The 13563-nt window shown below is 48.1% G+C and overlaps 4 protein-coding genes across 4 annotated transcripts; all 4 read right to left on the bottom strand.

Annotated features, from left to right (window-relative positions):
- Positions 1-38: 38 nt before the first annotated feature.
- On the bottom strand, positions 39-2892 carry LOC128260392 (activating signal cointegrator 1 complex subunit 2). The gene is made up of 4 exons (XM_052993359.1): positions 2610-2892; positions 1779-2554; positions 1421-1699; positions 39-1337 (listed from the first exon to the last, which is right to left on the bottom strand). The coding sequence occupies exons 1-4, from the start codon at positions 2724-2726 to the stop codon at positions 269-271; spliced, it is 2241 nt and encodes a 746-aa protein (XP_052849319.1). The 5' UTR covers positions 2727-2892; the 3' UTR covers positions 39-268.
- Positions 2893-3529: 637 nt separating this feature from the next.
- Positions 3530-4830, bottom strand: LOC128260405 (RING finger protein vilya). The gene is made up of 3 exons (XM_052993378.1): positions 4361-4830; positions 3892-4055; positions 3530-3732 (listed from the first exon to the last, which is right to left on the bottom strand). The coding sequence occupies exons 1-3, from the start codon at positions 4769-4771 to the stop codon at positions 3546-3548; spliced, it is 762 nt and encodes a 253-aa protein (XP_052849338.1). The 5' UTR covers positions 4772-4830; the 3' UTR covers positions 3530-3545.
- A 131-nt stretch (positions 4831-4961) lies between these two features.
- LOC128260404 (mitosis initiation protein fs(1)Ya) lies at positions 4962-7280 on the bottom strand. The gene is made up of 2 exons (XM_052993377.1): positions 7164-7280; positions 4962-7102 (listed from the first exon to the last, which is right to left on the bottom strand). Exons 1-2 carry the CDS (start codon positions 7203-7205, stop codon positions 5057-5059), a joined length of 2088 nt encoding a protein of 695 aa, XP_052849337.1. The 5' UTR covers positions 7206-7280; the 3' UTR covers positions 4962-5056.
- Positions 7281-7730: 450 nt separating this feature from the next.
- Positions 7731-13073, bottom strand: LOC128260402 (putative ATP-dependent RNA helicase SoYb). The gene is made up of 4 exons (XM_052993375.1): positions 12620-13073; positions 10035-12266; positions 9044-9367; positions 7731-8357 (listed from the first exon to the last, which is right to left on the bottom strand). The coding sequence occupies exons 1-4, from the start codon at positions 12899-12901 to the stop codon at positions 8037-8039; spliced, it is 3159 nt and encodes a 1052-aa protein (XP_052849335.1). The 5' UTR covers positions 12902-13073; the 3' UTR covers positions 7731-8036.
- Between the last annotated feature and the right edge of the window lie 490 nt (positions 13074-13563).

Raw genomic sequence — 13563 nt, 5'->3', positions numbered from 1 at the left:
ATTACTCTGGTGTCTAGTTTTTAAAACCAAAAAGCACGGCAAGTTTTAGTTTTAATAGAAAAAACATTAAGAAAAATAAAACTATAGATGGTTCTTTAAATTCAACGCTACGGAATTCAATTAAATTACTCTGGTGTCTAGTTTTTAAAATATAAACTATAGATGGTGTTTTGAATTCAACGCTACCCAAAGCAAACTCAACTCCGATTGTTGATATATACTTAGTATAAATATCTATTTATTTGCTTTTATTCCAACTGGATTTCTTCTAGCCCATCATGCCCTTGCTGCGCTTGAATGCCGCTCCGGCTTTGCGATTGTGGTTGGCACGCGAGGATTTGTGGGCCTCCTTCTGGCCGCGGTTGCGTTGCGTCTGCTGCGACTGGCCCTGGCCCTTGGGTGCTCCCACTACAGCAGCACCTCCGCTTCCTGCACCTCCTCCTCCGCCTCCACCATTTCTTTGTCCGTACTTGGCCATCTGGCGTTGCTGGTAGCGAGCGCGTATCACCTCCGGATTTTCACAAAACTCCCGGCCGTTGCGCTTGGCCGTCTCCGCCTCGGATCCGCTGCCAGAGCTCTCCTCGTCGTCGTCGTCCTCCACCTGGTCCTGGGCCTCGTAGGCGGAGTTGGAGGCGGCTCCCTGAAGCCTGGCCCGCAGCAGGCTCACCGGCGGCGCCTGACCCTCGTTCAGGGCCTCGTAGCTGTCGTCGTACTCGTCGTCATACTCGCCGCTCTCCAGCGGCGTCTCCTCCACCATGGCATACTGCTGGTAGCGCTCCTTCAGCTGCTCCAGGTCGCGCTTGTCGTCCAGCAGCTGCTCCGCATTGCGCGGCGCTCCGGGCAGACCCTTGCCCTGCTTTATGATGCACTCTGGCTGGTCGCGCGTCAGCACATCGTAGCGATCGCCGTCGTGGACGTTGAAGTGGCGCACGCCCGTGCGACGCTGCAGCTTGTCCTGCGGATCGGGCGGCACGTACACCTCCTGCCGGTCCATCTGCGCCAGGTCCGGCGGCAGGTTGTCGTCCAGAATGGCGGCAATGGCCTGCTCGCTGTTCTCGTAGCGGGTGAGCAGGCGCCGGATGAAGCCCCTGCCCAGATCGGGCAGCACATCCAGCACGGCGGTCACCTCCAGGTCGAGGTCCCTGGCGGCTCCGTTGGCCGCCGTCGTCGTCGGCAGTGGTGAGGTGCGCGAGGAGTCCTCGTCCTCGAACTCGTCGTCCTCCTCCTCGGTGTCCACCAGGTTGTCCAGGGCCATGTCGTCGGCCATGATGCCGCCGGGGCAGCTGCTCAGCGCCTTCTGGTAGCCGGCTATCACAAAGTCCACCTTGTAGTTCTTGCTGCCGAAGAGCCGAAGATGCAGGGGTTACATTTTGTCATCCATCTTCTATCAGCTCACATAATCAACTATCTATCAACTCACATATTCGGGCAGCGTTGCAGCAGCATCTCCATGTCGTGCTCCAGCGGATACTGCCGCTGGTAGTCCACCACGAAGGTCTGGGCGGAGAGGCACTCCTGCAGCAGTTCCACCAGCTGCTGGCCGCGACCCGCCTCCATTTGCAGGCTGACCAGGCGACGGACGACGCTGAGGAACTGCTGGCGCGTCTCGTTCAGCCAGCGCAGCGAGCTGGCCCCCGGATTGACCATATAGATGTTCTTGTACAGCATGGGCACCGTCATGTCATAGAAATTGGCAATGCTGCGAAACCGAAAGAGATGCCAAATTCAATTCAATTCAAACTCACAGATGGCAGCTGGCAGCGGCGAACGCAACTCACCTCTGAGCCAAACGCAGTTGCTCGATGGTCTCCACCAGCTCGGGACAGAGGAGCAGCAGCAGGCGCAGCGTGTAGGCGCAGTCCATGGCGAAGAGCACCACGTCGTCGTAGGGCGTCTCCAGGTCCGCATCCAGGGGCGCCCCGCCGCCGGCGCCCTCACAGCCCTCGTTCTCCACCTGGATCTGCATGCTGAGGAAGGCGCTCTCGTAGAAGGCCAGCGCCTCCTTCAGATCCTTGCGGTACTCGGGCTGCTGGCGCAGCACCTTCTCGAAGATCTGGCGCAGCAGCTCCACATTCGCGGGCTCCGCATCGCCCACGGCAATGAGCAGATCGAAGAGCATGGGCACCGACACCAGGTAGTTGGTGTACAGCAGGCTGCTGTGCTGCTGCGGGCTGATCCACTCCGTGTCCGACTCCTCGGCGGTGCACAGCCGCATCACCAGGCGGACGACGAGATCGAGCAGCTGGCCGTACAGCAGGTTGGCCTGCTCCAGCTCCTTGTCCCGGCCGGACGACTCCGCCTCCGGTTGCTGTCTGTAGTAGGGATTGGCGCGCTGCAGGAATGTGACGATGGCCGCCATGGCCGACTCCTCGTAGACCATGTAGGACCAGAACTCGTGCTGGCTGAGGCTCAGCAGGAACTCCATGTCCTGGCGACAGTTGTTGGCCGCAAAGCTCCACTCCTCCAGCGCTGCTCCGGATTTCAGGCGGCCGTAGGAGCTCATCTGGCACAGGTAGCTGCCGAAGGGCTTCTCGCGACGCACCCAATGCTCGTCCTGCCGGGACGAAATGCATTAATATATCGGCGACAAGACCATGGTGACCACCTACCAGTGCCGGAACATGCCTGCGCACCCCATCCTTTCCAGAAAGCGCAAACTTCAAGTCGCCCAGCGGCAGTTTCAGTGGGTTGCAGTTGTTGTTGTTGCTGGTGTCGTTGTCCAGCATGTTCGCTAACTTAACTTAACTAAACTATTAACTATGCGGATTGGTCTAATGGAACGTGCACTCTTGCAATATTGAATTTCATGCGAATTGTTAAGAAAACAGCAGCGCAAGGTGGCCACACTTCGGTGGGGTGCCGCACGAAACTCTAATCTGTGACGTCGAATGTTGAGTAGAGAGTTGCCAGATAAATTAGCGATTAAAAATCACTTTCTAGCGTGAAAAAAGCCATAGTGTATAAGAAATTTAATTCATTTTCTGTTAGGTTTTTGGAAATATCGTATCGCATACTTATAATAAACTACTACTTTGGAGAAATTCGGTCGACATAAAAAATCCATTATAAACTTATTATTTCAGTACATCATTTATTAATTAATTATTATCACTATAAGGCCAATTCAATTATTATTTAAATAATAGCAACAACTTTTTTCCCAACTCTACCATAGTCAATTAATATTTGAATTAAACACTTTAGAATTCAAAACCATCAGTTACAATAAAAAGGTGTAAAATATTTAATATTAATGCAGTATAAGCATTTAAAGTTTTAGTTGCATTTTATTTTTTGCAACTATTTGCTGTTCCATTTAATTCATGTTTTTATTGCCATAAGAAATATATTTTTTTCTGCAGGTTTGGTATTGTTGATTCAACAAAATGCAACTTTTAAGTTTAACTTTTGTAAATTTACATATTTATTTCTTATTTATTACTTGTTAACAAAATAGAAAATCCAAAAACCATAAACCATAAACGCAGTTTTCAATGCAAAAAATGTCAAATTGTCACACATTATTTTTTAAATACTAATGTAGATTATAGATTAAACGAATTGTTTGGCTGGTGGCTAAAGCTGGTGACCTTCTTGCTTTTGGCTAAAGAACTGCGAGCCAATTCCTTTGAACTGCGTCGTTTTTGGTTGGTTTGCGAGGTTGCACGGTCAGGAGCGGAGGATGTGGGTTTCTGCGATGCCATGACGCGGTTAATCTTGGCCTGAGCAATCCTAATGGGAATGGACAATAATAATTTAGTTAGTTAGTTTTAGTTTTTTTCAAGTCTCAGTTGTTCTGTCCAGTTTGTAAATAACAAATCAATTTAAATCGTTTATAAGACTTTCAGATAATTGATTCTACGATACAAGTCGCTAGCGTATAATATAAACCTTTGCCTTTCCGCCTTTTCATTAGCCAATTGCACTTTCAATTGCCGTGTCCGCTCAGTCATCCTTCTGCGCTCCACGCGCAGCATCTGATACTCCAGGTAGCGTTTCTGGCACACGGATTTCACCAGTTCAATATCCTTAAGCACTTTGTCCATTTCATTTTCCTGCAAAAGCAATTGAACAATTTAAGTTAATTAAGACCCTTAAAAAATACAACTAATAAATGCCTGTTCTTCCTATTTTTAAAAAAGGTGATTTAGATATTCCTAGTTAGTTAATAAATATTTGAAGAGACTTGTAGGTCGTGTAGATCCTCGAGCTTGTCCTTGTGAGATATTTTGGGGAATAATGAAAAGGATTTAAGGAGTACACGTGATGCAACTCGGATCCTCTGATGATGGGAAATCATTTGTATATGTATGGCAACCTTAAAATACTTGAGAGATATTTCCAGATCCTTCAATCGCACCTTCTTTTCCTTGTGCTTGTCCAAGTGGCGGTGGTTGGCCCGCTGGAACGCCTCGAGGAAGTCGTTGGTCAGGGCGTAAGGCTCCGGGTGGAAGAAGTTCTTGAAGGTGTTGGGCATGGCGTTGTTCACCTGGCGGCCACGGACGCTCCGCTTGCAGACGGGGCACGTGTAGATGGGGGCGTCGCTGGGCGTGCGTCCTGCGGCGACCTTGACGCACCGCTCGCAGGACACGTGGTGGCAGGCGAGCAGGAAGAACATGGACTTCTTTTTGCAAAACAGCTCGCAGCAGGAGTTGCAGTGGATCCACAGCTTGTGGGCTTCGGGTTCTTCAATTTGCGGGGCATTGGAGGAGGCGGTGGAGGTGTCCGCCTGATCGTCTCTTGCTTCGCGACCGGATCTCGTCTTGGACATCCCGAATTTTGGTGGTTTTTAGGTTAAATCCAATTAATTACGCCGCAAACAAAATTTACTCTCTTCTTTGCCACAGGATCTTTAAGTCAAGCTGGCAACTCCGGCATCTTAACGCCGACAGAATAAGGCCCTTTGCACGTTCACTCTTTCGGTTGAGCTTTTTTTTTCCCCCAATTGGCAACGCCCCGGATAACGGCGAATGCAATACCAAACATTTATTAAAAACGAAACTAAATTCACAATGAAAACACAAATTTGCAATTAAATAAAATGAGAACTCAAATTCTAGTGGCGACGCATGCGCTCGATGGGTTCCCTGGGCCGGATGCGGTACCGTTTCGAGGAGCTGGACGGCGACAGCGGGCTGCAGTACTGGTTGTCCAGCGTTTGGGTGCGCTTCCGCTTGAGGGTCTGGTTGTCCTCCATGGAGTACTCCTTGGCGCTGGGACGCACCAGGGAGCCGGCGATGGAGGCGCACCGACGGATGAGGGAGCCCGAGCCAGCGTTCTCCTTGTTATCCTGATCCTGATCCTTGTCCTTTTCGCTGCGCAGGCTGGCCGGCAGCCGCATCATGGAGCTCATCAAGGACCACAGGCGACCGGAGGAGGCACCCTCCTGTTTCTTGTCATTCCGCGTGGAGGCGTTCGTGGGCCGGAACACCTCGTCCTCCTCATCCTCCTCCCCTTCCTCCTCCGGCCCACATCCCACATCCTGCACGCCGCTAAAGACTCTCTTCTGCCGGCATTCCCGCAACGGAGGACGTGCCCTGGGGCGCTGCGCTGGCGGGGAGACCAGGGCCAGAACCTGCGTCAGCTCCTGCTCCTTGGACTTGTCCTTCTTGGGCGAAAACTGGTCGCTCAGCTGGCGCGGCACAATCGCCTGGCGACGCCGCTCCGGGCGTTCCGGCGACCCAGGTTCCGGAGTGAAGAACTGATCCTTGGTGTCGTCGCCCTCGCCGTCGCCCTCGCCACTGAGCACCAGCTCCTGGCAGCTCTTCGTCGGCGTCTCGAACTTGATCTGCTTCTTGTTGATCGGAGCGCCGCCAGTGACACGAATGGGCGTTATGGCCGGCACATGGACCTCGGCCGATTCCGAGGAGGAGCGTATGATCTCCACACTCTCGCAGGAGTTGAACACCGTGGAGAAGCTCTCCCGCGAGTTGGAGTTCATGCGGGTGATGACGATCGATTCGGTGGTGAGTTTTTGGGCGGACAGCAAGAACGGCCGCTGGTAGAGATCAGGATTCTGCGTGGAGGAGCTGCTGACCTCCGAGCTACTCGACTCGCTCTGGGTGCGCCGCACCACTGGCGAGAGTCGCAGGTCCAGAGCGGCGGATCCGGCCGCCTCGGTCGAGTTGTGCTCGCTGAGATCGAGGCGCACGCGACGCTGGATTACGCCGGATGCGGGCTGGTGGACCAGCATGCCGCCATGCTCAACGAAGGCCTTCTGTATGCTCTTCGACATGACCTGGCGCAATGGCGTGGCGGCGCTCATCTTATTACGGGCGCCCATCTTCCAGTTGCGCTGATGCAACGGCTGCTGGACGGGATTGCTGTCCACAGCTGGACTGGACTCCTCCTGGTAGATGCTGGACACATGGCCGCCATTGGAAGCATTGAAGGTGATCGGCTCCTTGGGCTTGGCGAACACCGATTCCACCTGCAGCGGCGTTGATGTCGATCGTATGATCTTTCCCTTCTCCACAGTTTCCGGCGGATTCACGCCCAGGTGGCCAATGGAGCGGCGAATGGAGCTGTTGCTGATGGACGACAGATTGCGGATGGAGGAGACGCTGTCGCTGATGAACTCCTCGTGGGCGATGCGGCTCTTGGCCTTCCAGCGCATGTTAATCAGCGAAATGGGCGTTACGCCCGGCGACGTTTGTGTGGAGATGGCGGTGCTGTTGGATGCCTTGCGCACCGTCACCTTGGACGTTTCCGTGTCGCCGGTGAGATCATTGCCGCTGCCGATGCCCGTGCCCGTGCAGTTCTGCTGCTGATCCACACACTTGCTGAACTCGCGCAGATCGTCGACGCGCGTGTAGTTGCGCTGGCACTTGCGGCACCTCAACGGCAGGTGGCACGCCTCGATGTGGGCCAACAGCTCGCCGTGCATCTCCTCGCGGAGCAGCAGTGGCCGTCGCTCGCAAATCGGGCAGAACACGTAAATGGTGGTCGCTCCGGACTCCATTTGCTGGCGGTGCTCGGTGACGCCGCCACCGGAGGCCCTCAATCCCAATGGCTCGCGCACTACAATAGCGTGCGCTTTGAACTGATGCTTCTGGCGGCATTTGCCGCAACAGAAGACGCGCTTACAAAAGTGACACTTGCCCTGGAAAACGGAGAGCAATCGTTAAGGTACATGGACAGCGATGTTCGGACGGATGCACTACCTCGTCGGGCTGTCGCATGATTAGGACATTGGAAAAAGACATCAAATGCGGAAACTGCGATTTTTACACACGTATGTAGATGGACACACACTCTCACGAAAATGCAACGGTTCTTTGGATAGATATGGTAAATATAGTGCTATAAATTGGGATTTCTTATATCGATTGGTACTTTTGTATTTAAACTCAAGACTTCTTAGAAAGATCTAACTAAGGTGTTTATATTTTCTTTTAAATGTATAGTTATGTTTTGAAGTCTTACCATTCAACCCAAACTAATCCCAATAATTGATTTCCCTTATGTTATGATTGCAATATGATTGTAATATTAACCTCTATCTTTCAAGACTCCAAAGATTGCCCTTTTTGAGTTACCTTCTTAGGGTCATTCATTTTATTATAAGCAAACATTCATTACAAAAAATTGAATTTAAGATTATAAAGATACCTGTTATCAGAAAAAAATCAGGCTTAAGGAAAATCAAAGTTGTTGACTCCAAAATGTTATTATATTTAAGATTAAGTATCATAATTAATTGATAACTGCAAAGCAGAAAAAGAATTGATTCTCCTAATAAAAATTGGAATAATTGCTTCACAACTAAATATTTTGAAAATGCAGGAATAATAAAATAAAATACATTTGCACAATGAAATATTGGCATACAAATCTTAAACTAAATATGTGAAAAATATGGAAATACCCAAACATTGTCTAAACAATTTGAGCAACGTTCACGATTGGTGAGATAATTGTATAAACTTTAAAAGCAAAAACAAAACAAAATCCATTATGTGAGAAAAGCAATGACAATTGTCAATGGTACAGAAATGTTTGCTAAAAGTTAAGTAAGTTCCAAAATCAAATCAAAATCAGTTGCTATTCAGGCATGATCTGGTGGCCTGTACTATCCTTTTTAGCTTGCCCAGGCAACGATTTTCGTGGTAAAAGTTGAAGCGACCCCCAATGAAGCCGAGCAGGTCGTTGCCCTCATTGTCGTAGACGTTGTCAACGAAGATGGTCTCGTGGATGGCGAACTGCACATGGGCGGTGAACAGGCGACCGCGCTTATTCGGCGTCCGACTGAAGAACTGGCTGCGCACCACTTGGCGCTCATCCTCGCCCCAAATGCGTTCCAGGTTGCCCGGCTCCAGGCCAAGGATCCGTACTTCCATCGCCTCCCCGGGTTGATCCTGTCGAGAAATTGAGATAAGAGTTACAAGGTGTTTAACCCAGATAGTAATTTTATTTAGCAAATGCCATTACTTAAGAAATACCCATGATAAAGTAGAAACATGACCACACAACATGGTAATATTTAAGACCGATCTCTGCTAAGATAATGTGAAAAAATGTTAATTTAAGGATATAATAATCTTACTTAAGAAATACCTTTGATCATGACAAAATCAGATAGTCATAGTCAGATAAATTTGCTAATATTCCAGATCGATCTTTGAATTAAATTTAAGAAATCCCTATTATCAGAAAAAAAAATCAGACATAAGGGTAGTCTAAATTGTTTATTCCAAAATTGTATTATATTTAGGATTATTATATTTAAGATTTATAGATTTACCTATGATCAGAATCAGTCAGACATCGTTATAGTCATAGAAGTTTATCCCCGAATTTGATAATACATATATAATATCGATTTATGTTAAGAAAATCTGAATTTAATATTTAGGAAGCAAAAATGTTTTGTCTGCGAATTATATTATACTATAATATATATCATTATACCTATTCCTATGTATAATTTTATACCCACACCTATATCCACCTTTATTACAATATGTGAAAAATACAAGTTTAGGCACGAATAATGTGATATATATTTTGAATGTATTGCAACTATTTAGACATGGCTAATTACCTTGAATGTTTCCTCGCAGATGTACAACTGGCTGGCTTTGAAGGTGAGAATCTCGACGGACGAGTCCAGCAGGCGGGCCACGACCTTGTCGTTCTTCTCCTTCTCCTTCTCCACGTCCAAAATGACCACCCGTTCGTATCGGTTGAGATTCCTGACCACGGCCTTCTCCCCGGGCATCGGATATGGATGTCTGACCCGGTTTGCATCCGCCTCGTAGTGGCGCTGCACTTGCTCGCTCAGCTGGGACATGGGAAAGCCGAGGAAGTAGGTCGTCGTGGGGAATCGGTCGCTCAGACGAACTGCAAAATTGGCGGGGCTGTTGCACTGGAAAGAGGATTGAAATGTAAGTTCGATAAAAAAAAAACCCATCAAATCAATAGTTACCCATAAAATAAATAAAATATATGTATTGCGAAGACAAGGCCTTTTTATATAGTAGCTTATCGAAATACTTAAATACTTAAACATGTTTTATATTTAATTAGCTGACAACTAAGTAGATCTAAAGATTTTCAACAAGGAAAGGTATTTTACAGATTTTTGCAAAGGCTATAGTATTTTTATTGCTTATTAATTGTATTATTATTATATCTATGAAGATGTAATCTTGCTAGATGTAGCAATACTATATATAATGATAATCGTTTAAAAAGATGTCCAGTGATTATTTATTACATGTATCCAGATAAAGATTTTATTATTATTTATCTTGGCATACCTATGTTACACATGTAATTAATAATGCCTATATATACCTTATGAATAATAATATATATTATATATAATAATATAAAGATTATCAAGATTGCCATTACATATGTAATTAATAATACCCTTTAGTGTAGAATCGACTTAAAAATCAATTACAATTAACAAGATTACCAAACATTCCCATATTCATAGATATAATAGTACAATGTATCACTAAAATGTTGATAGACTTGTAAAAATGGTTTACAAAAAAGTTTATATATATTTTCAGAGCACTCACAGCCGTGACCGTGAAGCGAATCTTGCCCTCGCTGGGATAGTGATCCGGTGGCAGGAGCTCCTGCGGCCCCAGCACGTGGCGGTACGAGCAGTGATGCCGCAGGCAATCCCCGAAAGCGGTCAGCTGGCGGCACAGCTTGGGCGCCTGCCCATTGGGCTGGTCGGTGAGGCGGCGATGGGCCAGGATGTCCAGCAGGTGGCTTGGCCGCGGCAGCAGGTGCTTCAGCATGAAGTCGGCCAGCAGCCAGATGCTGTCCACTTCTCCTGTCTCCTGGACGAGGACCACGGACCGGTGGCCCAGCTGGGCGGACTGTGTGGTCTTGTAGTTCTCGTAGAACAGAGTGAAGCGGTGCTTGAAACGCATCCAACTGCTGGCCCAGCTGTAGTGGACGAGCAGATCGATGGGGCCGCACTTGAGCTTCGGCACCACATCGTCCGTGACCAGGAGCAGCGAGGCCCTGGACGCCGCGCGCCACCTGGCCACCTGGGAAAGGCCCTCCTCCGCGAGGCAACAGGTCAAAGCTTCCACATTCAACTGCCCCAGCTTGTGCTGCAGCTCCAAGACTTCAGCCTTGCCCATGCAGACCACAATGACACGCTGCTCGGCGAGATTCCTGCCCCGGATCAGGCCCACCAAGTGGGCACACTTCTGTGACGCCTGCACCAGCTGCGTGTCCAGCCGAAGGCCCCTGGAGACGCTGGCCTCCAGGGGATCCTCGAAGAGTATCAGCACATCGGGCATCAGCGACAGGAGGCGGTCCATCACCTGGCCACCGTGCCAGTTGCGTCCGGAGACCACGAGCTGGCACTTGCCCTGGCCAAAGTCGAAGAGTTGGGGCAGCCGCTTGAGCAGCTTCATCGTGACGACCGGCAGCAGACGCACCATGTCGTGCAGGTTATCCATGGCTATGTACTTCAGCGCTCGGGCATCGAAGATGGGCGACCTCTTCGAGTGGTGCTGCGTCATCAGTTGGAGCAGCAGATCCGCGCTGGTCAGCAGAATGCCCACGGGCTGGCACAGCCGGCAGGCGATCTCCGCCACATTGCCCTTCTCCCAGAGCGAGACCACTGCCTCCACTGGCTCCACTGGCTCCACATCCACCTCAGTGTCCAGCGAGCCGAGGAGCTGCCGCACCCAGTGCTCGATCTTACTGCCCTGCGAGGCACTGGCACACACAACGATGCTGGTGGGTCCGAAGCCATGGTCATCCGCCGGCCGGCGCTGCAGATCCCCATGGCTGCGCTGGCACAGGGTGGGCAGGTAGCACCACGTCTTGCCCGTCTGTGTGTTGCCCACGACCATCAGGGATTTGCCCGAGGCGACATGTGGCCAGGCGAATCGCTGGATGCCGCGGGCCCGCTCGTCCAGCAAGCCCAGCTTATGCATGGCCTGGCAGACGGCCATGCTGATGTCCGGCACTCCGGTCATCGAGTAGCAGGGGCACAGCAGGTGGCGACTGCAGGCCAGCACGCCGAAGTGATGCCGGACTCCAGCGGCCGGAGAGGACGCCCTCGCCAGAGGGGGATCTTCCCCAGAGCCGATTCCATCGGGATCCGTATCCGTCATACTGTGTTCAATTGCTGAAGATGATTCAGATTTGGTGGAGCTGCCCGAATTCACAGATCCAATGGAACTCCGGTCAAGGACCTGCTCTAAAGATTGCTGCTCCTTGTCTTCAAGCTCGACACTATCCAGAGGTGTTGGGATTGTCTCAACGGCCACCAACTTTTGAAGATCTTTCAAAGCGCCTCTAATGTCTGCGATGCCAAAAGAGGGTTTGCTTACTCTTTCGGTTTTTTGAAGATCTGAAACTTTAACTGGTGTTTGGCAGCCTTTAGAATCCGTGGAGGACACCCTTTTCTTTAAATGGAGTAGCCTTAAGTGTGTAGGCTCTGCACTGACCAATGGCTTTATATCTTCGAAAAACATATTGTGGGATGTCATTGCTTTGTTCTCTAGTTTCGTAATCATTTCATTTGATTGATTAACCACCACATTTATGGCGTTTTCCGGGTCAAGTTTGTTTATATCGTTGCCTGAATTTGTATTGTTTATCTCATTGTGGCCAGTAATAACCAGCATTTCGGCCTTAATTTCCGACTTGCTCAGCATCGCCAAACGTTCCTCGAACTTTTTCAAGGGCGGCAGTGTAGCATGGATCACATAATGCACCTCGATCCCCTCAAGAAACTTCAGCATACCATCGCAAAGGATCAGAGCTTGTTGAATGTACTGAAAATAGGATCAAATGGTTACCAAAAAAATGACTTAACCGCATTTCTAAGCAAATTGCAAAAAAATCATTTTAAAAATGACGCCTCTATCATAATTATTCAATATTTCTGTGTGTTTTAAATTTGTGTTTATTTTTGCTTTAAATGGCATGAAAAAAGACAAAATAATAAGCGGAATTAACATAACAAATTTCTTGATTAAAATAATTAAAGGCAAGTTTTGCATCTGGCTCTTTAAATAATTTGTTATATTTTTAAAGTTCATTGATCACTTTATTTTGTTCAATTTAATATGCAAATTATATTTTTTCCATACATATTTTTTAAAATCGGAGATTTGTCGGAACTTACGCCCTTGGACCAGAGGAGCAGCACTTGGTGGACCATTGGGTCATCCGCTGAAAGTCTAATTGTGTTTACATTGCGAATGGCAAGCTCCGATTTCAGACGCTCGCTTTCTGAATTTTGCTGACATATCAAAATAATTCTGCTTTTGCTCGGGTCTTTTCCCCCGATAGTGCCCGCTAAAAAGTCCATGGATGCTTCTCCGGATTTTGGACTGGCGTAAGTGAAGGTGGATCCGTGGGACTCGACCGTAAAGCTGGGAACCTCAACATTCTGCAGCGGCTTCATTGCTTTGATGCACCCTTTTCATCCGATTCAGCACTTTAAAACCCGAAAAAACACGAGGGCACGAGCCCAAAAGCACTTGGGAAAACAAAAAAAAATCAAACAAGTTTAATGGCCAAGGAGCCAGTTGAGAAGAGAGCAAGGCACATCCGCTTGGAAGTCGAACACAAAAAGAATGAAGTCAAATGTAAGTTTGAAATTTGAATACTAATCGATAATGCATACTCGTTTGAAATTTGAATACGTATCGATAATATGTACTCGATATATTTCGCTTCAATCACCACCCTAAATCCTTTTAACGTTTTTTTTTTAATATTTGTTTGTGAAAGATGAAAAATTAGTAATTTTTATGTGATGATTTTTGGGGTTCTCCATTGTTCAATTTCGTTAAATATTTGTATTTGGATAGTCTCCCGAGCGCTTTTCACTTTGGCTAGATTTGTCAAAAATGATAGCTAAAAATATTTACTATATTCTTGACTTTTGTTTGCTTAAAAATTATTTTTTTAAAATTAAGAAATGGAGTGGAATTGTTAACATTGCGCACAAAGTGGAGCTATTATTTTTCGGGTGACCATTTTTTAGCGCTAGTTAGAGATGGAAAATCGCTCGATGATCCCTGGCAAACATCGATACTACTGATGTTTTTGAAGACATCGACG

The sequence above is a fragment of the Drosophila gunungcola genome (genome assembly GCF_025200985.1).
Source record: "Drosophila gunungcola strain Sukarami chromosome X unlocalized genomic scaffold, Dgunungcola_SK_2 000023F, whole genome shotgun sequence".
NCBI classification, from domain to species: domain Eukaryota; kingdom Metazoa; phylum Arthropoda; class Insecta; order Diptera; family Drosophilidae; genus Drosophila; species Drosophila gunungcola.
This window is presented reverse-complemented; position numbering and strand designations above follow the sequence as displayed.